Source organism: Nanorana parkeri, unplaced genomic scaffold (genome assembly GCF_000935625.1).
Source record: "Nanorana parkeri isolate BGI_ZX_2015 unplaced genomic scaffold, ASM93562v1 scaffold1336, whole genome shotgun sequence".
NCBI classification, from domain to species: Eukaryota; Metazoa; Chordata; class Amphibia; order Anura; family Dicroglossidae; genus Nanorana; species Nanorana parkeri.
In genome coordinates this window covers 222,329-247,130 of record NW_017307604.1, presented here as the reverse complement: position 1 = coordinate 247,130, position 24,802 = coordinate 222,329, and the positions used below count along the sequence as shown (strand labels likewise).

The window sequence follows — 24,802 nt, the reverse complement described above, 5'->3', positions numbered from 1 at the left end:
CCATGCAGCATTTGTCTTACGAGCAGGCCACTAACCCGCCAAAAATCGTACGATTCCCTGCGGGTTTTCAAACATGCTTGTAAGACAAAAGACGTGCGACCGTACAGTAGAAACGGTCGCACGCCTTCCATACACCTGCCGATTATCGTACGATCGCGGGATTTCCCGCGATTATCGTACGATAAATCGGCAGGTGTATGGGCACCCTAAGAAACAGCAGGAAGTATGTGGCTGTGAAGACAGCACACCAAGGAGACACAAAATGGTGGGCACATGCACAGCACAAGTACCCCAAGGTAGGCTAGGAGGTCTTCAGGGTCAGGGCTCCACCTAGATGGACCTGGTTGTGTAAAGCACCCTTGTGGCTAACCACACACTGCATGGGGTGCCAAGGAAGGTGCCAAAACACAAGGTTCTGTCTGGAGGGGTCTGGGCACGGTCTGCCAAGGCACCGCCGGGTAGATAACCAATCCAAATAGCTGCTATAGGCAACGAAAAAACCAATACCGGCGCCTCTGGTTGCAAGATGAACTGGTTGTGAAGTTGGCTTAACACTCAAAAGGCAGCTCTCACTGGTCAAAAAGACCATCGATCTAGGAAACAAGGGACAAGACAGAGCGCCTCCATAGTGTAAAAGTGTTATTTATATAAATTTGTTTAGTTTAGTTTTGATTCGGATTTTTCATTATTTCGTTTTTCGGATTCGGGTCCGAAATTACATCTGTGTCGGCATTCGGATTCGGCCGAAAATTCATTAGCGGTAGTCCAGTCGAAATTTAGTTTATGGACGAAACTTTGTTGCAGCAAAACGACATTAGGGAAAAAAAAATTTTTTAGTTTGCAGAAGATCAACAAAAAAAGCGTGTTATTTATATGTACAACACGCAAATAAAAATGTACTTACAGGAAAGTCGGTGGTTAAAAGCATACAAATGGTGATAAAGTAAAATCTCTAGCAACGGAAGTCTGAAGGAGTACAGCACATCCGCATCCTCTGCCCCCTTGAGTTCTAAAGGTCTACGCGTTTCAGGGGCATGCCCCCTTCATCAGAACCTGCTGCTATAGGCGCCGCAGTGGCATAGAGCAGTGTTAAGTAAACTTGTTGGAAGAATCTCGCACAAAAAGGAGTAGCACTTCTCCCAGAGCTGAGAGAAAGTGCCCATCATCTAAAGCCACTAGCAAAAACTGAGGCAGACCAGGAGTGGAAGGGGTTATGCAGGGGTTTTCCTGCAGCTTCGATTAATTTGCCAGTGTCCAACCACCTGAAAGTAGCTGCATAACCCAGTGTATAAAGATCAACTCCCTGTGGCCTGTGATGATCAAGAAACAAATTTTTTCTCACTTAGTAAGAACAGATTACAGCTCAGTTTGTAAAGTAGTAAGTATCTCTTAGAAGATGCTAGGGATAAAGATGCAGAAGCCTATTATCTTTTATTTGGTGTGGTAAATATACGGATATCATAAGGCAAGTGTTACACTTTGTTACAATTTTTCATACTTAAAATAAAGTTTTCAATTTTAATTGTCTGTAATATCCCCCCATGCCCGTTCTGGAACTGGCACACTTTTGTTAATAATAATAATTCTGTTTCAGCTTTCAGTATATGCTTCCTTAAAATATATGCTAATGTCACCGCCTAAACTTGAAAAACTGCCTAAATGGATGGACTGAACTTACCTTAACATTTTGGATCATTTTTGCCACCTCTACTTTTGTTTTGCCTTTCACAGACTTTCCATTCACCCCAGTGATTTCATCTCCAGCTGCAATGGTCCCATCTAGTGCAGCAGGAGTATTGTCAAACACCTTTAGAAATGGAAAAAAAGCAGCATTAATAGAAACAAAAGCTAGCAGTTTAACTGAAAAGATGTGTATGATAATATCAAGAGCTTTATTTATGCATCACTGGAACTCAAAAAATCTGCGCTCCTACCACTAAATGAGAAAAACAAAACCTAGTTCTGCCGCTGTCATCTCACATAATATACACACACATTAATATATATATTTTATATAGATATATAAAACCGTGCTACACCAAAATACAAATATGTATAGTTAATAATTTAAAAATCCTAAAATGTGGATATAAACTGTAATAAATAAAATAGGTATAAGAATACATGTGTGTGCCAAGTGCTTCCTATCTCCAGAAATACTCTGCATACAAGTGGTCACTAACAATGTGCTCCAAGTATATTAAATCCAAAATATCAAATGTTCCACATAAAAGTGATTGCAAATTTACAAATGTGTTCTCAATGCTTTTATGTTTCCAATAAAAAGTCCATATATACAAAAATCGAAGTTCCGCAAATAGTCCCCAGAATTTTACTGTCGATTACTTCACACTGCTCTTCATCAAAGTGAATACACCATATATGCAAACTGTTCACAAATCCATGTCTTCCTTTCACATTGATACCCTCTCCCCCACTCTATGCCGTTTGTTGCACACCGCATTTACCAGAGGATATGGACCATATACAGGTGAAACTCGAATAATTAGAATATCGTGCAAAAGTTCATTTATTTCACTAATGCAACTTAAAAGGTGAAACTAATATACGAGATAGACTCATTACATGCAAAGATTTGTCATAATTGTGATGATTATGGCTTACAGCTCATGAAAACCCCAAATCCACAATCTCAGAAAATTAGAATATTGTGAAAAGGTGCAATATTCTAGGCTCAAAGTGTCCCACTCTAATCAGCTAATTAAGCCATAACACCTGCAAAGGGTTCCTGAGCCTTTAAATGGTCTCTCAGTCTGGTTCAGTAGGAATCACAATCATGGGAAAGACTGCTGACCTGACAGTTGTGCAGAAAACCATCATTGACACCCTCCATAAGGAGGGAAAGCCTCAAAAGGTAATTGCAAAAGAGGTTGGATGTTCCCAAAGTGCAGTATCAAAGCACATTAATAGAAAGTTATGTGGAAGGGAAAAGTGTGGAAGACAAAGGTGCACAAGCAGCAGGGATGACTGCAGCCTGGAGAGGATTGTCAGGAAAAGGCCATTCAAAAGTGTTGGGGACTTTCACAAGGAGTGGACTGAGGCTGGAGTCAGTGCATCAAGAGCCACCACACACAGACGGATCCTGGACATGGGCTTCAAATGTCGTATTCCTCTTGTCAAGCCACTCCTGAACAACAAACAACGTCAGAAGCGTCTTACCTGGGCTAAAGAAAAACAGACCTGGTCTGTTGCTCAGTGGTCCAAAGTCCTCTTTTCTGATGAGAGCAAATTTTGCATCTCATTTGGAAACCAAGGACCCAGAGTATGGAGGAAGAATGGAGAGGCACACACTGCAAGATGCTTGAAGTCCAGTGTGAAGTTTCCACAGTATGTGTTGATTTGGGGAGCCATGTCATCTGCTGGTGTTGGTCCACTGTGCTTCATTAAGTCCAGGGTCATTATTCGAGTTTCACTTGTATAGTGAATGGTCAAATACAGATTTTTTCATCAAGGTTGAATCAGGTAATCGTCAATGCTCCACTTGTCCTTCTCGATTACTTAACGGACACGGACCCTTCTTGCAACATAGCCCAGAAGAGACACAACAAAAAACTCCATAGTGTAAAACAGTACCACACTTTATTTTAAAAATAATTTAAATAACTTACATAAAAGGTGTTCGATCGCACTATATGAAGCGCTTCTAAACAGATTCTCCGCTGTAAATCCTACACTCTCCAATGAAAACATAATGAGGTCAGCGTGCCCACACCCACCTGATGCGTTTCGTTGTCATAGACTTATTCAAAGGGTAATGTGCACACTGAGCTCATCACGCACTCCTTATATAATCACTTTCCTATAATTTACAGCTGGGGGAATCTATAATGATCTATTGCAATTAGTCATATTTTCAGATTGCCACTTAATGTCAGCAAAGAGCCTCCTCAGGTTGCCACAAGATGTCAGATGCCCCATATCGAATTAAAATAAATATTTTGTCATGTAAACAATAAAAGTATATTATACAACTGTCTCACTATATTAAAATTATCTCGAAATAATAATAAAAATGCCCCAAATTATAATATCATAAGGAAAACTATATAAAAACATATCCTATCACCATACTGTTCTATTCATTACAGTTCAAATCTAATTCAACATTCAAACCCTTTGGCTGAATAGTCTCTAATGTGTATATCCACTTTGTTTCATTTTGGGAAATAAAACTTTTAAGGTTGGACAATCTCCGATGTTTGATTGCCCTATTTTAATAACTCTTAAAGATTTTGATGGGTCGAAACTGCAGAACACACTGTGGATGAGCATCTTGGAGTTACTAAGGAGGGCTAAGTATCATAATACATTATGGAAAATTCTTCAAATAATAATGACATGTGTTACCTTATGCAGGTATGGTAAAATTGACTCTCAGGATGCTGTATTCATTCATACAGATATAGTGCAGAACTCTCTCAATAGGCTGTATTACTTTATACAGCTATTAGTCAATCAAGGTTTGTTTTACTTCATATAATTATAATGCAAGTGTGTCTCTCAATGTTAACAGACATATTATCATAGTCTTTATAATGAAGGTCTCAAGGAGGAAATCCTATTATTGGAGAATGTGTCATATACACGAATTGTACTTGCGGTTGGTTGAAACCTCACTGGAAGTGCAGTAAGTTCTTTGGGAATGTTGAACTCTGCTGGAATCATGGAATGTGCTGTGTGGAGGCAGGGTTATGGACCACTGGAATGAAGCAGCAGATTTTAACTTGCAAATATGATAATGTAGAGTGCACACACATGAATGCCGCAGAACGTTTGAACTTTGCAGAGATAATGATCAGAGTGCACACAAACAGGAATGTGATTGCAGGGTTGAATAATACAGTTCACAGAGGGTGTGATTGCATGATGGATGACCAAGAGTGCTAACACTGGGAAATGGCTGCAGAGTTGAGATTGCTGAGATCACACACAAAGCAGCAGCAATGGGATTAGATCATGATGAGTCTCAGAGGAATGCTGGATGCCACAGAGGAGAGGAGACAAGGTGAGACTCCAATGGTGCCGATTTGTTCTAGAGGAGGAGAGGTGGCTGCGTGAGACAGGGATCCAACATCTTACAAATTACATAGACGCTGGCTGTTTGAACCTTGCGGCTTAAGGAGGAAGAGATCAGTTGAAACCGCAGGACCTGATTGGCTGAAAGACGGGGCTCTACTCCGATCTCGGAAAAGATAAGTATATTACACCTATCAATTTCATAAAATATACATTTCTTTGGATCTTTATTATGACATTGTTTTAAATGTTTGGACACACTTTGAGAATTTATCAAAACTGGAGCATATTAAGAACATCAAGAAACGACTAGAAAGTCATAGGGGGACATTTATCAAATCTGGAGCAGTTGCCATGGCAGCCAATCAGCTTTGCATTTTCAAAGCTTAACTAAACAAACTGAAGAGACAAGCTGATTGGTTACTATGGGCAACTGCTCCAGATTTGATAAATGTCCCCCTATAACTTTCTAGTCGTTTCTTGATGTTCTTAATATGCTCCTATTCTGATCCTTAATTGACGGGTAGTCATCCCCACGTATTGGTATCCACAAGGGCTTTCCAATACGTGGGTTACATTGGTAGTATGACATGATATAAATTATTTAATTTCAAAGTGCCTTCCATTTACCCTATAATTAAAATAGGATCTTTTCCTGCCTTCATTAGCCTCTTCATGACTGAGCTTGTTTTTAGTTTCTGTTCATAAATGACCGACGCACTTTTGAAATTTGTGCTGTGTGATTCTTCCACGTCACGCAATATACTTTCTTACAAAGTGCACCCACACATATTATATATTGTTTTTTAGAGGACAGATAGTGCTATATATTTATATCACATATGTGTACCTAACGCCTCACTTATGACAAATCAAATATTTTTAAAAAGAAAAAAAAACGTAAAGAAAATACTTTTTCTCCTGTTTTGATTTGTAGTATTTTTTTTACAAAAACAGCACAGCTAAAAAAAAAAATGCAGTAAATACATTCATTTATGTGTCCTTTATTTGTTAAAACCTAATCCCTAGGATTTTAGAAATGTTTCTGTACTACTCGGCCTAAAACTAAAACCTAACATTTTAATCTTTTTTCTCTAAAAGCTAAAGTTAAAAGTGGTCACTTGGCATACAATGTCACTGTCACCAAGTGTCACACTTACTGACAGCTACATACTTTGAACATCACTGTCATGATGGGGTTAAAAGAAAAATTAACCCCTTAGGGTGACAAACAAATCTGCAGCTCAGCTAACAATCCCCCTATATAATAGCAAAGGCACACTGACAAGTCCTCTTTATGGAGACATTAGGGGTCTCTAGGACCCCTGTCACCTGGGGACCCCAAAAGAAGCTGATGAAGCACAGATCTGCTGCATCAACTTCTTTTCTCTGGCTATAGCAGCCAGAGGACTGATAGGTGAATGCGGAAGTGATGTATTACACATCACTTCCGCATTCACAGCATGGAGGGAGGTCAGCAAGGAGGAAGATGCTGATCTCCCTCCTATCTTACCTCCTGACGCCCTCCTGGGCCGCAGATGGGATAGCGGATCCCGGGATTGAAGGTGAGGGGTCAGGAGGTGGGCCGCTCCAGGCGGCGGCTGCAGCACTCAACGGGTCGGAAGGGGGGGTGGGGGATGCGGTCAAACATACAAACGATCGGCAGCTATAGAGCCGCTGATCGGTTGTATGTGAAACAGCCGGTAACGGCTGTAAAGAACGGGCGAGCAGGAAAAAAATGCTATCCGATGACGGCAATCCGAACGTGTGAGCCTGCCGTCTGTTCGTTTTTTCACAACGGGCGGACGGCAAGCGGTTAAACTCAAAAATATTTTCCCCTCCCCAATGTTAATTAAAGCACTTACCTTAAATTATGTTTTTTAATCTGAAATTCTTCTGCTTTCCTGTCGTTTTCTTCTGTCCCTCCAGTGCTGCTGCGAGTCTCCGATCCAGTGCCGACTTCTCTGTCCTTGTTGGTCTCTCCTTGTCTCCTGGCCGAAAACCTTAACTGCGCATGCGCCCACCCCAAGATGCTTTGCGGTCACCCGATAATTTTCAGATTTTCGGACGGAAGCACGCGGGGAAGACACAGGTAAGTCTAAACCGCTTTTAAAAAAAACACTTTTTGAATATATCTACTGCTTGCTAGCAGTAGATACCGTATTTGCAGCCGAATAAGGCAACTGGGCGTATAAGACGACCCCCTAATTTTTTTGTTAAAACATAGGTTTTGAGCTATACTCGTCATATAAGACTAATGTTTAAATACACCCACTAACCTCCATGGCGTTATTCCCGTGTGGCTCGGGGTTAATTTTCAGTACCATAAGCGGTAACCCCAAGCCACACTCGAGATTACAGTCTCTTACCTTGTCCACGATCGCCGCTGTGTCCTCCGTCTTGCTCCCTTGCGAGCGTCCGCGTCGCAGGGGGGCAGAACCAGCGACAATTTTAAACGTTAAAAAAAAATAGAACAAAAAATGAAAAAATTAAATAATCAGACCGCCAGGGAGGCTAATCTGTCAGCCCGCTGGATGTGCGGTAATACTGTATGCACGGTAGCTTCGGCTACATACAGTATACTGCGCTGAGCCAATCACGACAGGCTTTGTATTAATTAATAGAATACATCGCTCACCGTGCTTGGCGTTCAAGCCACAAACAACTGGTCATGTACAGTGTACGTGGCCAGTCATTTGGGCACTTTGTGGTGGTATGTATGTCTCCCGTCACGAAGGGGTTAATGACTATTATTCTACACCCTAAACATCTTTTGCAGGGGCAAACAATTCTACACCCTCAAAAATATTACTTAATTTCTTTGCTGGGTCTACCACATTCTGCACCAGTTTTTTTATGGATAAAGGGTCCTAAGATTTTGTCCATTTTTAAGATCCCCCAAAACTTATATTCAATCTTCTCCAGTCATGGTATTGAGCTGTACAATCTGTAATGGAAAATGAAAACTCCTTTTTTTCTCAGGGTTCTAACAATTTATCTCTGTTTGCAATTCCTACTTTTCTTTTAACCCTCTCCAATAACTTGCCTTTTTAACCTTTTTCCTGGAACCTCTTTTCTATTAAACAGGATTGCTCTATCCAAGGTACAATTTATTTTATCCGAGTAAGGTAAACCTTAGGTATATTTGTAATCCACTTTGGGTGGTGGCAAATTCCCACAGGGATATAGCCATTTCTATAGGTTGGTTTAAAATAGGTCCTTGTGCATATGCTTCCCTCCCATTTAAAAGTATACAGGTCAAGAAATTGTATTACATCTTTTTTTTAAACAAATTGTAAATCTAATACCATATTTTTAGCGTCAATACTATCCATAAATAAATTCAAAGATTCCTCGTCTCCTCTCCAAATTAACAAGATGTCGTGTATGAATCTTCGCCAGAAAACTAGCCCCTCCCACTTTCTGACAAATATTTCTTCCTGCTCCCATCTGGACATAAATAGATTGGCCATACTGGGTGCAAACTTCGCCCCATAGTCACACCTTTCAATTGTAAATAAAAGTCAATTGTAAATAAAAGTCTTTGTTATACCAAAAATGTGTGACGGAGACGCATTCTAGGATCGTTTCGCTCCACCAGGGCAAACTTCTCCCAGCAACTAGCATAATCCCAGTGTCCAGAGGCTATTTATTCCCCCCTGAGCTGCTGTGTTACCTGGGCATCCGCCACGCTACTTTAGGGAAGTCGGAGAGGGTTAAACAACTCCATTGAACGGACCGGGTCTCGGAGGCAGCACCACAGCCCTCTAAGATGGCACCCGACCCCCTCCTCAGATGTCTGATTAGGACACTCGGCACCTGACTATCCAGCAGTGCAAGATGATAGCTGGTCCCAGTTTCCCTAGAACCTCCAGTCACCTGATAAAGCTGGCCATACACCTAAATATTATTTGTAGATTTTCTACGGTCAGATGGAAAACGTGCAACAGATTCCTCCATCTACGCTGAACTGTGTGGATGGAGGAATCTCCCACTGAGCTGAGCTTCAGTAGCTAGGTAGTTGGCCCCACTGGCTGTCAAAATACCTGAACAATCTGGATGCAGGCATTGTTTATGTATTTTGAGAGATAGCTGGGCCGACCAGCAAGATACCGAAGCTTGGCTCCGTAGGAGATTCCTCCATCCACACAGCTTAGCATAGATGGAGGAATCTGTTGCACTTTTTCAATCTGATCATAGAAAATCTGCAGATAATCTATAAGTGTATGGCCAGCTTAAGCATAAGGAGACTCACTAATCTGATAAGTTAAGGGGCATCATCCGTGAGGAAGTATCCTCGGCCTCTCGTAAGCTATCCTCAGATCTGCTAGTTGAAATGCGAGACATAGGCCATAGAACAAATTATTTGGAGCATCACATGGAGGACGTGGGGACTGTTTTGGATGGTCATGAACGGGACATGGAGTCCCTGATAGAGGAAATGGAACTTCTTAATGCTAAATAGGATAAGAAGAATAGAGCGCGTAGGCGCAACATGCGTATCCGGGGCCTCTCAGATTTGATTACCTATCTAAAGGGCACTGCATTGGCCTTCTTTCAGGATCTTGCTCCAGATGTACTGGTTGACCACCTAGAACTGGATCGGATTCATGCTGTGTGCTGACATGCTATGACATAAGGTTATTATTGGCTGCTTTTTAAGTTTATCAAGCAGTCATAGTGAGATTCATACACAATGACTGCTTGAGCTAATTAAAAACAAATAAAAGTGTAAAAAATGTGTAAAAATATAGTGGAAAGTGAAGAAAAAAATTTAAACATTTTTTTCAAACTAAAAACTATATATTTAAATATATTTTTATACTATCATCAGGACTCAAAAATGAGCTACTAGCCAGGCCTTAAGAGTTAGAGTTACTCGCCACCAGTTGCCCCACCTAACCCCCTACCCTGGCCTTAACTCCGCCAGGTCAGCGTTGTGACGCAAAGTACAGAGATCAGCAGTACAGAGGTCAGTAATGTAACACACAGTACAGAAGTCGGTAATGTACAGAACTCAGTAATAGAATGCACAGTACAGAGGGTCAGTAATGTAACGCACAATACAAAAGTCACTAATGTAAGGCACAGTACAGAGGTCAGTAATGTAACGCGCAGAGATCAGCCTTGTACGGCAGAAAGAACAGGGACTTACAATGCACATAGCCAGGGGCATAACTAGAAATCACAGGGCCCCATAGCAAAATTTTATATGGGGACGGCGATTTCTAGTTACACCCCTTGCAGAGCCCACTTGAGATCCCACACAGCCCACCTGAGAGTGACCATACAGAGCCCACCATACACTCTCTATGGTGGGCTGGTCACACTCACCTGTCTGCCTCCTCTTCCTCCACGGTCGCTGATGGGCCCCTGCCTCTTCCAGGTCCCGTGCTGCAAAATCTTCCAGCCAGCAAATAGCAGCTGCAGTCTTCCTCCCAGCCTATGAAAGCTGAGGGGGGCGGAGGAAACTGCAGGTGGCCGGACTGAAGGGAAGACAGCTGAACTGATTCTTCTCCTCGGCCGCTCTGTAGCTGCAGCGGCCGCAGAGAAGCATAATCAGTGCGGCTGTCTTCCCTTCATTCCGGCCACAGAAGACAGAACTAAACGATCGATCGGTAGTTTCACCCCCGCTGGTCCTGCCGGCGGCACCGCTTCCCCAGATGAATTTTCACTTGCCCTCACACAATTTTCACTCGCCAATTGCGAGGGGGCGAGTGGAAATTTTGAGCCCTGCTATCATTATTATAACGGTTAACCCCTTACAATTAAAAGGCAGGAAGCCGGCCGGCTTGCGTTCCAAAGGCCTAACGCACTGGAACGCGGACTTTGTGGTGTGAACCGGCCCTTAGGCGGAAGTACAGAAATGTTTCTAAAAGCCTAGGGATGTGAGGTGTTTCCAAAGAACACATTTTAAGTTATTTGAATGCATTTTTTTAAGCTTTTTTTTCTCTCATAATTTAATATTTAATATGTCCTAAGTGAGGTGTTAGGCACACATGTGATATTATATTTTTTGTTAGAGGACAGATAGGGCTTTATATATGTGTGGGTGCACTTAGTAAGAAAGTATATTACTGTCGTAGAAGAATCACACAGCAAAAATGTAAAAAAATGCATCAGTCATTAACGAACAGAAGTTAAAAACAAGTCATGAAGGGGTTAATATACTCGTTATCCTTTGTTTTATTTTGAATTATGTCATATCCAATTCCACCATACTTCTATATAATGGTTGAAGAAAGACTGTGGGTTAAAGGTGGAGTTATTCTTTAAATTGGTATGGTTAAATGCCTCCAAAATCCCACCCTGATTAGCCTTTGTGGTTGGGCCTGGTAAGAAGGCTTACTATATGATATATTATACCTCCTTACCAGGTCCAACTACAAATTTGAAATAGAAGGCATATTAGGAACACCAAAAAAGGACTATAGTGTATCTAAAACATTTTTTTAAAATGTCATAGTAAAGATGCAAAGAAATTGATATTTTATGAAATTGATAGAGCAATCAAATATTGAAATGTGCAACCTTAACAGGTTGATTTAACAAAACTAAACAAAGTGCATACACATTAGAGAATATGCAGTCAAAGGGTTTGAATGTGGAATTAGATTTGAACTGTAATGATTAGAACAGTATGGGGATAGGATATATGTATATATAGTTCCTTATGATATTATAATTTGGGGCATTTTTATTATTATTTTGAGATCATTTTAATATATTGAGATAGTTTTATAATATACTTTTAGTCCTTACATGGCAAAATATTTATTTTAATTAGATATGGGGCATCTGACATCTAGTGGCAACCTGAGGAGGCTCTTTGCTGACATCTAGTGGCAATCTGAGAGTAGGACTAATTGCAATAAATCACTATAGATTCACCAAGTTGTAAATGTTAGGAAAGTGAATAGTCACTTTCCTATCATTTACAGTTAGGTGATGCGTGATGAGGAGTGCGTGATGAGCTCAGTGTGCACATTACCCTTTGAAGAAGTCTGACGATAAAACATGTCGGATGGGTGTGGACACACGTAGGATTAACCACAAAGAACCTGTTATTTACAAGTGTTTCATATGGTGCGTTCAAGCATATTTTATGTAAGCTATTTTAATCTCAGGCTTTTGCAGTTTTCTCCCAAACTGAAGCTCCGTATTGAAGTACAGAGTTTGTTTAAATTTCGCTAGCAAATGCTGAACATTCATTGGTCAGCACGGTCACCTAACCGTGCCAATCAATTAGAAGCGCTTCATGCTAACATAGAGAAGTGCTAAGAAGCACTTCTCACTTTGGAGCACAATCAGGTGACCATGCTGACCAATGAGTGCTTGCCATTTGTAAGCAAAATTTAATCTGAAACTCTGTACCTCAGTACGTAAGTTTTAGGCTGCTTTTCCACTGCTCTAGTGGAATATAGAGTGTCAGGATAGGGAGGAACACAATCCTTGGAAGAATATGCCGACAAATCCACGATGCCGATAGAATTAGATTGAAAGCTAATGGAGCTGTAGATGTTTGACATATGTCAGCTGGCATCACACTATTGAAAGAACGCCGTGAGATGAGGGCTTGCCCTCATCAATGCCGATTAACTTAGAGAACAAGAAGGTCAAGGCAGTCTGGCTGAAGACAGGGAGTATCTTAAAAGGAATACTACCTCTGAGTACCAGTAGCCTCTTGGTCAGTCCAGTACCACCAGAATAGTGTTAATTCCCTCCATCACAAAATCAACTTGAGGGGAGGGAAAGCTTAAATCAAAGCATAAGGAGACTGCACATCCATTGCATCCATGATATGGTCTCTGGACCAGGGTTTAAATCTTTACACCCTTCACTTGTGGTATGACACCATTAGCCATCTGGGGACCCCACAACAGCTGGATCTGACAAAATGTGACTATGTGCACTCCACTTTCACAGATGCTAATTTCTTCTCTCAAAACCCTCACCTCTGGGAGAGAAAGCAAGACTTGCCTGGTTTCCAACAGAATGCCCAGACACTTGCTGGAACCACCTGCACTTGATCAGTTGCATAGAGCCTTTAAAACACTCCTGAGCATAATATGTAGTTTGAATTTTCTTTATGAGATAGCTTTACTGAAGTAAAGTTTGGTTCATTAGGTAGTTTTTATGGTGGGACTAGAAATTTAAGTCTGTTAAAAAATGTTAAGTCTGTGGAAAAGCCCTTAAACGCAGGTTGAGTTCTTGAAGTTTTCATTTGAAGTAAATCCTCACAAAAAAAACTAATTTGGAGTGGGGAGCATGTCCTGGACTTGGCGGCGGTCAAACGTGCTTAGCTGGAGCTCCGACCAAGTTGCCCGCTTTTTTTACATCCCGAACTCGGACGAACTCTGTACTCCTCACCCGCAGCATGGTTAAGAAGACTACACGCCCGGAAGCCTCTAAAACCCCGTCCGCCGGTATAAAAGTACCTGGTGACGGATCGGCCAGGTCCGGCCACTCCACGTGGTGCGGCCTCATCTAGCTCACAGGCCGTATCCTCCCCACACTCGTCTCCGCACGGCCCGGACCCTGAGTCACCCTACCTATGCTCGGAGTCGGGCGATGACCGGGAGTCCCAGCAAACTGTCCCGATACACAAACTGGTGCGCACACTCCCCACCAAGCACGATCTGGCGGACATGTTCCGCACCCTCGAACACTCCCTAAAGGCCCAACATACTCTCGCTTAGAGGAGAGCACATGGCTCACGTAAGAAAAAGGAGCGCACTTATAAAATTGCTGAGTTGATCCATAAGATCACTACACTAGAACGAACACATAAACAGACCCTGGCAGACGCCCTTCTCCAGGAACCTACAGAAGCCAGTGAGGAGTTGCGCCAGGTCCTACATACAAAGTACACAGGCTCTCTGAACCATCTATCCCAACACAATTACAAATTTGGCAGCAAAACTGGCAGACACCTGGCCCGTCTCCTACGCACTCGTCAAAACGCCGGCTTCATCCCCAAAATTAAGACCAAGACGGCCACCCTAATATTCTCCACTAGGGAAATAGTCCAATCCTTTCAGGAATTTTACGCCGACCTATACAATGCTAGACCCAACCCCTCTGTGATGCACAAAAAGCGGCAAGAGGACCTCATTCGCTCTTACTTTGCTAACCTCCCCTTCCCCTAAATTGACCAGACTGACCTGACAACACTGGAAGCCCCAATCTCTGAAGTTGAAATCAATACTGCTATAGCCTCCTCTCCGATGGGGAAGAGCCCTGGCCCGTATGGGTTTCCGCTCAAATATTATAAAATTTTCCAGCCTCTCCTCGTACCCCAACTCTGCACAAACCTTAAAACTTTCCCCACAGGTGCTCCCCGGACCCAGCCACATTGCACGCTCAAATATCGGTCTCCCCTAAACCCGACAAGGATCCATCTGTGTGCGGCAGCTACAGACCCTTATCTCTGCTAAACACAGACCTCCAATGATATGCTAAGGTCTTGGCCAACCAACTGCCGCCATTGCTACCCCAACTTATATCATCTAACCAGACTGGATTCATGCCGGGTAGGGAGGCCAGGGATAACACACAACGGCATTGATGCTGATTAATCACGCTTCCTCCTCACCTCTATCGACCATGCTCCTCTCCACAAACGCTGAAAAAGCATCTGATAGAGTCGACTGGGACTTCTGAGTAGACAGGCTTGAACACATTGGGCTAGGGCCTAGAATGTTGCACTCAGTTAGGTCACTCTACTGCCACCCCATGGCACAAATTAAGGTAAATGGCACTTTGTCCCCCACCTTTGAACTCCACAACGGCACCGGTCAAGAATGCCCCTTGTCACCTCTCCTATTCGCCCTCTCTCTGGAACCTCTACTCAGCTCTATCAGAAACAATGCGAACATTAGGGGAATTGAAGGGCAAGGATATGAACATAAACTAGCGGCCTACGCCGATGACATCCTCTTTTTTGTACGACAGTCCAGAATAACTTTCCCTAACCTCCTAAAGGAATTTGAACAATTCGGCCTAGTATAAAACTTTAAAATTAATCTCCACAAATCTGAACTATTGAACCTCACGGCCTCTCCCTCGGAAAGCCAAAACCTACAGCACTCCCTCCCGTTCATTTGAAAGCCCTTTAAACTGAAATATTTAGGCATATTCTTGACTCCCAATTTCTCGGACTTAATACGGTGTAACTATATCCCCCTACTGAATAATATAAAACTTGACCTATCTAGGTGGACTAACGACCGGCCCTACCTCACTTTGACGGGTAGGATCAATGCCATCAAAATAAATATACTGCCGAGGGTGCAGTATATGCTGCAAACAATCCCTATCCTCCTCCCAGCCTACTATCTTAGGACCATGCGTAGAGTGGTTGATCAGTATGTTTGGAATCACTCCAGGGCTAGGATCTCTCGCCAGATTATCAGGAACAAACGAGATTGAGATCTGGCCCTCCCAGACTTCACTTTATACTATTATGCTGTTGCCATTATTAGAGTTTTGGACAGGACCTATCGGATGGGGGGTAAACGGTGGGTTGAATTAGAATCTTCCTTATCTGGTCAACCCTTATCACCCCTTAAGGGTGAATTAGAATCTTCCTTATCTGGTCAACCCTTATCGACGATCTGCTGGATCCCACCGGCATATAGGGAGCTTTGGAGCTCCAACTCCCCTCTGACTCGGTCCACTCTAAACATTTGGGCTAAACTGTATCCTCAATTACTTGGTTCCTATAACTCTCCTCTACTACCCCTACTGGGTCATTCATTCTTTCCCCCTGGATGCGCAGACATTGGCTTTCGCTCCTGGTCTGCAACTAGAACTCTTAAACTAAATGAGGTCCTACAAGACTCTGGTCTTCTTACTTTGCAACACATGCAAAACAGGTTTGGCACAATCCCTTTTGATAAAGTCTATCGACGAAACGTGTCAAGGGAGAAACATGCCTTAGACCCTTACATCTGAGGACTTGATTCATTCATTTATATGTGATTTTGAATCTACAATCTTGTAAGTGTATGTCTATGTGTGTCTTAATACTGCACTCAGGCGGCTCCCTTGCTTCCCCTTCGTTCCATCCTTCTCCTCCGAGATATTGTAAGGGACACCGCCGTTCTAACAGCATAAGGAGATTTGATCGAAGGTAGAAGGAGAGAGCTGTGCCCGGCCGACACATCCATGAGGGACTGAGAAGGCAGCCGAGCACCTAGAGATTGTTTTTGTTCGGGACCCAGTGACTGTTTATCAGGATCTCAACTGGGAAGGATTCTTTATACATGTGATGTCCTCAAAGGAAGAAAAGTAGGTCCATCTCTCCTTTCTTAAAATAATCATTAGATACACAAATGGACATGTTGTTGCAAAAGTAACATTATAATGATGTCGCTTTAGAGATAGAAACTTTGTTTTCAGTGTGGTTTTCACATTGTAGTATATGCATAAAGAAACACAATGTTACTATGTATAAGTTAGAATGAATAAGGAGACACAAGGAACTGCACATTTATGTTTATTAGTGGATTAATAGCAGATCTAATGGTGAGAAGTATATTGTGATTCACAGTTTTTTGCACAGTTAAAAACATTTATAACTTCGTAATTGGATTTGGCATATGAAACAGGAGGTGATTTTTCACTCACATATTTGTAGAGTTTACCTTTGATTCACAGCCAACCGAGCGCAACATACCGATATCACCACAAAGGTTTGGCACTAGACCTCTTGATAACTGGCGGTATCGCCAACTACACCACTTAGTCTCCTCTCTCCCCTAGCAGCACAGACCACTAAATGACCTACATCCTCTGGAAGTCCTTTTGTCCCAAACCTCCCCTCCATCCCATGGGCTGTCACAAATCTATAAAATCTTGCTTTCTACCTGGACACTCCAGGAACCATTGTATATTTCGCTCTGGGAAACGGAACTTGGCAATACCTTGACTGAAACTCAGAAAAAATAATTACTCAGTCTCAATTCTTCATCCCCCATCAGCACTCATGTGGTGGAATCCTCATTCAAACTGCTCGCACGCTGGTATTATACACCAGACCGTCTTCACGCAATACACCTGTCCCACTCTTCAGATTGCTGGAGGGGATGCGGTCTCACAGGCACCCATGGTCACATCTGGTGGTTCTGTCCTAAGATCAAACCCTTCTGGCATCAAGTCACTCACCTCATCGCCTCTATATCTGGTCAATCTACTCCTACTGATCCTTAGACTTGTTTACTACACTTATTGGACAAGCCACCTGCAACGTACAGGAAATCCCTGATGCCACACTTACTAAACGCTGTAAAGTTCCTCATCCCAAAACACTGGAACTCCCCCGCAATACCGTCAACGACAGAATGGGTACATGAAGTGGACTATTTATGTCTAATGGAGGAACTTACACTGGCTAGATAGGACCGCACGACCTTGTTCAACGCCACATGGTCCCCCTGGACTGCCTTCAGAGCCACCCCCCAATACTTAAATTTGGTTCGCTGAATGTTTACCCTTCTGGCACTCCTGGCTATAATAGTTAGTATGCACTACATGATAGATGCTGACTTGTAAATTTTTATTATAGTTTCTATCTTTTTTCTGTTCCGGTTGTTTTCTTAATTCTCGTCTTTCCATGGTGCAGTTGCGCAAGTAGTGTACCTTATTCAGTACGAAGATAAGTAGATTTTTGTGTATTACCTTATCACTTGCTGACTGCACCTGATATTGTACTTGATTTGCACTTAAAAACTTGTGCTTCAATAAAAATTGAATATTTAAAAAAAATACTGATTTGGAGTATAAAGAAAAATTTAAACAAGACAAGAAAGGAGGATGTTTTCTACTCAAAGGGCACACTAATTAAACCTGTAGCATGAATATATAAACAAAAACATGAATAAGTCAATATTAAAAGTAAAACAAATTCTCAGGTTGATAAAATGCAACATACTTACCTGCACAATGTAAAGGCAAGGACAGTGCTGGGCTCCTCCGCCTATGCTAATCCCAATAACATTCTGTGAGTCTTTCTTCAGGATCACTGTGCCAGGGACAGTTGGAATTCCACTAAATTAAAAAAAAAAACAGATATGGAAAGTCTTAACCTAGGTAATTTTAAACTTAAAATTGTGTCAAAACATTTAGAAGATCCACACATACAGGCAGCTAAAGTGTTAAATAAAAGTCGATTTCCCTTGGAAAAAGTCTGGGTTTGGTCCAGCCTCAAGTCACACTATGGAAACAGGATGAACAGTTGAATTCTTCCTGAAAAACAGCAGTATACTTCTGGTATGCGAGTGTGGCTAAGCATTTTGGTTCCTAAAGCCTCATAGCTGTATATATGACGGTAACCTTCTCTACTACATTTTGTACACATCATATGATCAGTCTAAACAGTCTAGGTTTGTGACAGCTTTACTTTGAAATGTTAAATATTAAGGATACTAGTATTGGTACTGATAACGAGTATTTGGGCAAGAACTCGTACTCGCCCAAATGCTCCCGATGCCTATCCCAATAGGAAGCCGGGTGGTGAGTCATTACTAGGGATACACCGATACCGATACAAGCATGAGTACTCGTGCAAATACTCAGATACAAAAAACTAGTACCTCCGCCATCTTCAGGGACCTGAATCCGCCACACACAGGACCTCCAGCGCGTCTTCAATGAAGCAAGATGGCCGCAAACTCCTCCTCCAAGTCCTCAGTCATCTGCTCCATTCTGACCTCTTCTCCCGCTGATTGGCCGATTGGATGATTGACAGGCTTCCTCACCAGTCAGGAGTGACTGGTGAGGAAGCCTGTCATCATCCAATCGGCCAATCAGCGGGAGAAGAGGTCAGAATGGAGCAGATGTCACAGCCTAGTCATCTGCTCCATTCTGATCTCTGATCCCGCTGATTGGCTGATTGGATGATTGACAGGCTTCCTCACCAGTCAGGAGTATGGCCAGCTTAATGGAGCAGGAGAGAAGAAACACCCATCCACCGATCTCAAAGCAAGATCACGGGAAAGATCAATCAGCTGCAGCTTTTGTCAAGGTTCTGCAGCATTTTACATTGCCTGCCCCCTCCTGTTCTGCTTGCACTCTGGTGTTTTCTGTGTTCACCTATGAAAGAGGCAATCCACATGTAATTGTATGTGACACAATTACATGCGGATAGACTACATCACTCTGGGTGGATGCATGTATCCTGCGTTCACCTATGAAAGAGGCAATTCACAAGTAATTGTATGTGACATGATTACATGCGGATGGACTAGATCACTGTTGGTGGACGCATGTGTCCTGAGTTCACCTATGAAAGAGGCATTCCAAATGTAATTGTGACACAATTACATGTGGATGGACTAGATCACTGTCGATGTATGCATGTATCCTGCGTTCACCTATGAAAGAAACAATCCACATGTATGTATGTATCATGTATGTGGCACAGATGTGGTTTGGACTAGATTACTGTTGGTGGACACATGTATCCTGCGTCTGCATATGTAAGCAGCAATCCGCATGTAATTATATAAAGACAGTGTTCCCTCTTACAAGAACTGTTCCCCGGACTGTCTACTTCAAATTAATAGTTGTCATCAGCGGCTCACAAGCCGCTGATGACCGCTATTAACGAAAATACCGGGCGCCCCCACCCCGCCGCCGTCATCTAGAGTCTCTCATCCCTGCCATGCTGCTCCATGCAGGGATGAGAGACTCCCACTTGTAGGGTCGGTGGCAGCGGGGATCCGATGGAAATTGGCCGGCGGGGGGCGAGCGGCGGCTGGCCGCAATCCAGGATGGCCGAGCGGTGTTCTGATTGGAGCCGCTGTCATCCTATGAGTTTTCGGATGACAGCGGCTCTGTAGCGTGGCGAAGCGGGGGATTGTTAAATAGCAGTGCTATTTAACGATCCCTCTGTGCAGAGCAAACCCCCGGAGTGATCATCTGATCACTCCGGTGTTTGTAAATAACTGGGGACACATAGTACTATGTGTCCCCAGTTATGAATGAACAGGCTGTGATTTACATAACTTCCTGTTGATTCAAGAATTTATGAATGGGGAGTAGCACTCACTACAGAGGCTCCTCCCCATTCATAAACTGGTGATAGTAAATATTTTGCTATCAGTTTCTGAATGAATGGGAAGCCTCAAAAACTGAGTGCTTCCCATTCATTGAGTGCTGGGGCTGCAGAAAAATAAATTGAGGACTCTATGTCCTCAATTTCTTTTTCTATTTCAAAAGGGAAATGTCAGGGGTCAGATATTTCACCACAGCCCCCCCCAACAGTAAAAAAATAAAAATAAAAAATTATTAAAAAATAAATAGAAAATGTAAAAAAAAATTAAAATAAAAAAAATAAAATTTTTAAAAAAATGTGTACAAAAAAACTAATAAAAAAAAAGCACAACCCCTCCCTCCCTCCACATAACATGCACATATTAACCGGTTAATGGCCTCTCCTTCATCCAGAATGTCCCTGTCCGATATTCAATTGACCATACGGGATCACGGTAGACAAGATACAAGCCCACCTTTCCCAACCTTTGTCCGCCCATGGGCCTCCTTATTGGGTCTCAGCTTGGAAGATACATACGATACCCTCCTCCAAGGATGGAGGAATGTATGCAAGACGGTAGTCTGTGAGTCGTGGAGAGAACTCCAATTTAAAATAATTCATAGAGCGTATTATGCTTTCAACTTTGTTCCCTCGCCTTCAGCAACTGATTGGCTAACCAATTGTCCTAAGTGTGCAACTCATCGCCCAGACCTTAACCACCTACTCTGGGGATGCCCCTCTATCCAATCACTGTGGTCTCAGTTGTTGACCTATATGAATTCCATTTCTCATGGGAATAGGGATCCACAGCCTGCTCTGTGTCTTTTGCATGTAGCGGACCCTAACATATCAAACTGGGAAAATTTTTGTATCCTGGCGACTAAAAAAGCCATCCTGAGAAATTGGCTTCATGCCACCACCCCATCCCATGTCAGATATACGTGACATTCTCTTTCGAATCATGCTTATTGATAAATTGGACACCAAGTTTAACCAAACACGCACAGGAAAATTCTTTTCCACTTGGTCTAAATACTTAGTAGCTGAACTGTCACACGACCAACTTAAAGACATAATGGCTACTTTCCAACACACCCGCTGGTACCTCATGGCCAAGATAGATGGCTCCCTCGGGCCTCTTGATGTTTTCTGAGACCTGACATCTCACCCGACGGTACTGATGTACACATACAGAACACCTCTAGTCGTGGTTGACCGTTCCTGCAATACTAATTGAGGTATATGCCTGCTTTTGTGCTTTGACATTCCACGTTCTTCCTTTTGACGACTCGCTATGTCCCCTTCAACCACACTGCATCCGGCCACACACATCCCCTTGGGAATATGCTTACGATCACACCACTCTTCTCTTTTCTTTATTCTTTATCCTTACATACCCTCCCATCCACCTACTTCTCTTCTTTTCTTTGCTTTTCCCTCTTCTTCTGATCTACATTGGTTCCGGTTTCCTCCAGGAGTTACATAGTTACATAGTATTTGAGGTTGAATAAAGACATTAGTCCATCAAGTCCAACCTATTAGGATCTCATTCTAGGGGTACCTGTACCCCTGTATATTAGGGTCCCTTAAGAAATCGTCCAAAAGTTTCTTGAACAATTCCACATTATTTGCTGAAATCACCGCCTGTGGCAGTGAGTTCCAGACCCTAACTGATCTTACTGTGAAGAACCCCCTTCACCCCTTGTGCTGGAATTTTTTTTCCACCAATTTTAGGTGATGGCCTCTAGTTTTTGTAATGGAGTTAATTTTAAACAGTTTATCGCTAATGTTGCTACCACCATTGAACATCTTGTACATGGAAATCATATCCCCCCTTAATCTCCTCACCTCTAATGTGAACATGTTTAAATTTAGTAGCCTTGTCTTGTAGCTCTGGTCCTCCATACCCCTAATTCAAATATTGCTTTATATGACATGTGTTATTCATGCTTGATTTCGGGGGTTGTTATCATCCTTGATTCTATACTATTGATGGTCTCTGTAATAACATGCACATATTGAGGTGTACGCCATGCACATGCGCTGCAGTGCGTTGTTAGAACGTATCACAGTGCATGATTTTTGAAATGCATTTTTTTCTTTAAAAAAAAATTAAACTGTGGCAAAGCTTTGTGACGCATTGCCATGCTTTGTGATCTTTGTGTTGCACTTAAATATATGCCTGTATCATTTTATCACAACACAAACGCAGCGTAAAAACAATTTTTTAACATAAGTCGCTTATTTACAGTTTTGAGTACCGCCATTTTAATACCTTTTCGCAAAAAGGCGCAATTTCAAATTTTCAAATATTTGTTATTTATTAACTCAATACAGTTGTATCTTTTAGATTTAGTCAGAAAATATTTTTTTTGGTGCACAGATACAGATTTTAGTGTGTTTATCAATTAAATTGTTTATTTTTATCGGTTTAATATTAATTTCAGAAACATTTGCACAATTATCGCAGGGCCTACTTAGTAGCACCATCTTTTTATTCTACTGGGTCTGCGCTTTCAGAAAATATATGGTTTGGGGGGTCTTTTACAAACGCTAGCAACGCAGCAGTTGAAAATCAAATCCATGGGGAAAGTTGCCGGCATCTGGGGCCTCTCATCTATGCCTGGAGCCGCTCCAGGCAGGGATCTGTGACTCCATGGATCGCCGCTGCTGTCCCCCACTTGAGACAAAAACTCGAGCGGGGGGGGACAGGGGGCGGAGGAGCAAGCGTTGGCTGGCAGGGAGAAGCCGCAAGTTTCAGGGTGGCTGAGCGGTGAGGAGAACGGAGCCGCTGTCATCCTGTCAGTTTCCGGATGACTGCGGCTCTGTGCGTGGCCAAACGGAGGATCGATAAATATCATTGATATTTACCGATCCTCTGTGCAGCACAAACACCGGAGTGATCGTCTGATCACTCCAGTGTTTGTAAATAACTGGGGACACAGGGGGTTATTCACAAAGCTGCCAAAGGCAGCCGTGTGATTAACTGAGCCGAACACTGTTTGGCTATTCACTTCAGGCATGTACAGCTGATTTCAGCTGCGGCTGGGTTTGGGTCGGCTGAACACGCTCAGAATGTTCGGCCGACCCGAAGTGCAAAAGGAGTTCGACTCAGCCGATCCAACATCTGGATCGGCTGAGCCGAACCTCCGGCAGGCTACTCGCTGCTGTTCGGCCTATTCTCATAGGGCGCCGAACAGCAGTGAGTGAATAGTCGAATGCCGCCAAGCTGCATTCGGCTCAGCTATTCTGCTCGGTACCTCTGTGGTACCGAGCAGAATAGAAAAAGTAGGAAAAAAGTAGAAAATGATTGGGCGGAGCTAACATTGACAGCTAGCTCCGCCCAACTGTTTTCTATTGGCCGGGACCAGCTGTCATTACAATGAGAGCTTGTCGGAGCCGGCGATGATATCAAAGTCGGCACCGACAAGCTCTCATGACAGTTCAGCATCCCCTGGTTACTAGGTAGCCAGGAGTGGCTGAACTGTCATTACACACTGAGAACCCGGCGGAGCCGCCTTGATATCACAGCGGCTCCGCCTTGCCTCCTGTGACCCAGCTTGTTTTTGGACCTTGCTATTTGGATTGCCGCCTGCCCCTGACCTCGGCCTGTTTCTGGACTCTGCTTTTGCCTCTCGATTGTGTACCCTGCTGCCCGGCTGGCTCTGACTTTTGGCTCCCCTGACCTGGCTTCAGTCTCCCTTCTTTGCCTGGATACCATCCGCTCAGAGGACTTCTGGACTCATCCTGCACGGCACTCGTGCTCCTCGCTGTCTGCCTGCTCCCTGTCCCTACTTCCAGGGGTAGAGAGACACGAGCCGCAAGAGAAGCCTCCTCACCTTCCGGTCTCTTACCAGGAAGCCGTAGCTTTCAAATAAACACGGAGAGCGCGAACCACATCCAAACAGTGGAGCGCACGCTCCTTCCTATGGACTGGCTTCGGACACAGGGAAGGTAAGACAATGTCCTCATTCAGATGGAATGCCGACACAACCTTAGGCAGGAATGACGGCCGAGGACGGAGAACCGCCTTGTCCCTATGCAAAACCAGCAATGGAGACTTGCAGGACAAGGCAGCCAACTCCGACACCCGCCGAATGGTAGTGATGGCCACCAAAAAGGCCACTTTTTGTGACAAAGACATAAGCGGAATCTCCCGAAGAGGTTCAAACGGAGATTCCTGCAACACCGAAAGCACCAGATTCAGATCCCACGGTGCCAAAGGCGAGCGGACATGGGGAGCAATGCGCGTCACTCCCTGAACAAAAGTGCGAACCAGAGCATTAGACGCAAAAGAGCGCTGGAAAAGCACAGCCAAGGCAGAGATTTGACCCTTCACAGTGCTCAAGGCCAGCCCGTGAGTCACCCCGCGCTGCAAGAACGCAAGAATTCTGATGATGGAGAACAAACGCGGGGACAGGGCCCCAGCCTCACACCAGGCAAAATAGGCCCTCCACGTGCAATGGTAAATCTTCCTAGAAACCGCTTTGCGCGCCCTGAGCATAGTGGAAATCAGTAGCGTAACAATCACCATAGCGACCCAAGCGGCCGCTATGAGGCCCGTGGCACAGTGCGGGCCGCCTGGGATCCTCTGCTGGTGGCTTTCATTGGCGGCTGAAGCCCCGTAGTCGGCAGCAGGGGAGGAGGCGGGGCCCGGTGACGAAGGAGGCGGGCCCGGCTACGGAGAAGGCCGGGCCCATCAGCAACCGTGGAGGAAGAGGAGTCGGA

The 24,802-nt window shown here is 43.5% G+C and overlaps 1 protein-coding gene across 1 annotated transcript in view; it reads right to left on the bottom strand.

Annotated features, from left to right (window-relative positions):
* The window catches only part of PICK1 (protein interacting with PRKCA 1), a gene marked incomplete at its 3' end in the record, with an annotated part of 316,855 nt that overhangs the window by 219,254 nt on the left and 72,799 nt on the right, over positions 1-24,802 (bottom strand). Inside the window, exons 2-3 of the mRNA XM_018569440.1 lie at positions 17,976-18,087; positions 1,679-1,807 (exon numbers count right to left, since the gene is read on the bottom strand). Of these exons, the coding sequence (XP_018424942.1) occupies positions 1,679-1,807; positions 17,976-18,087 (241 nt within the window). The remainder of the gene's footprint in view (positions 1-1,678; positions 1,808-17,975; positions 18,088-24,802) is intronic.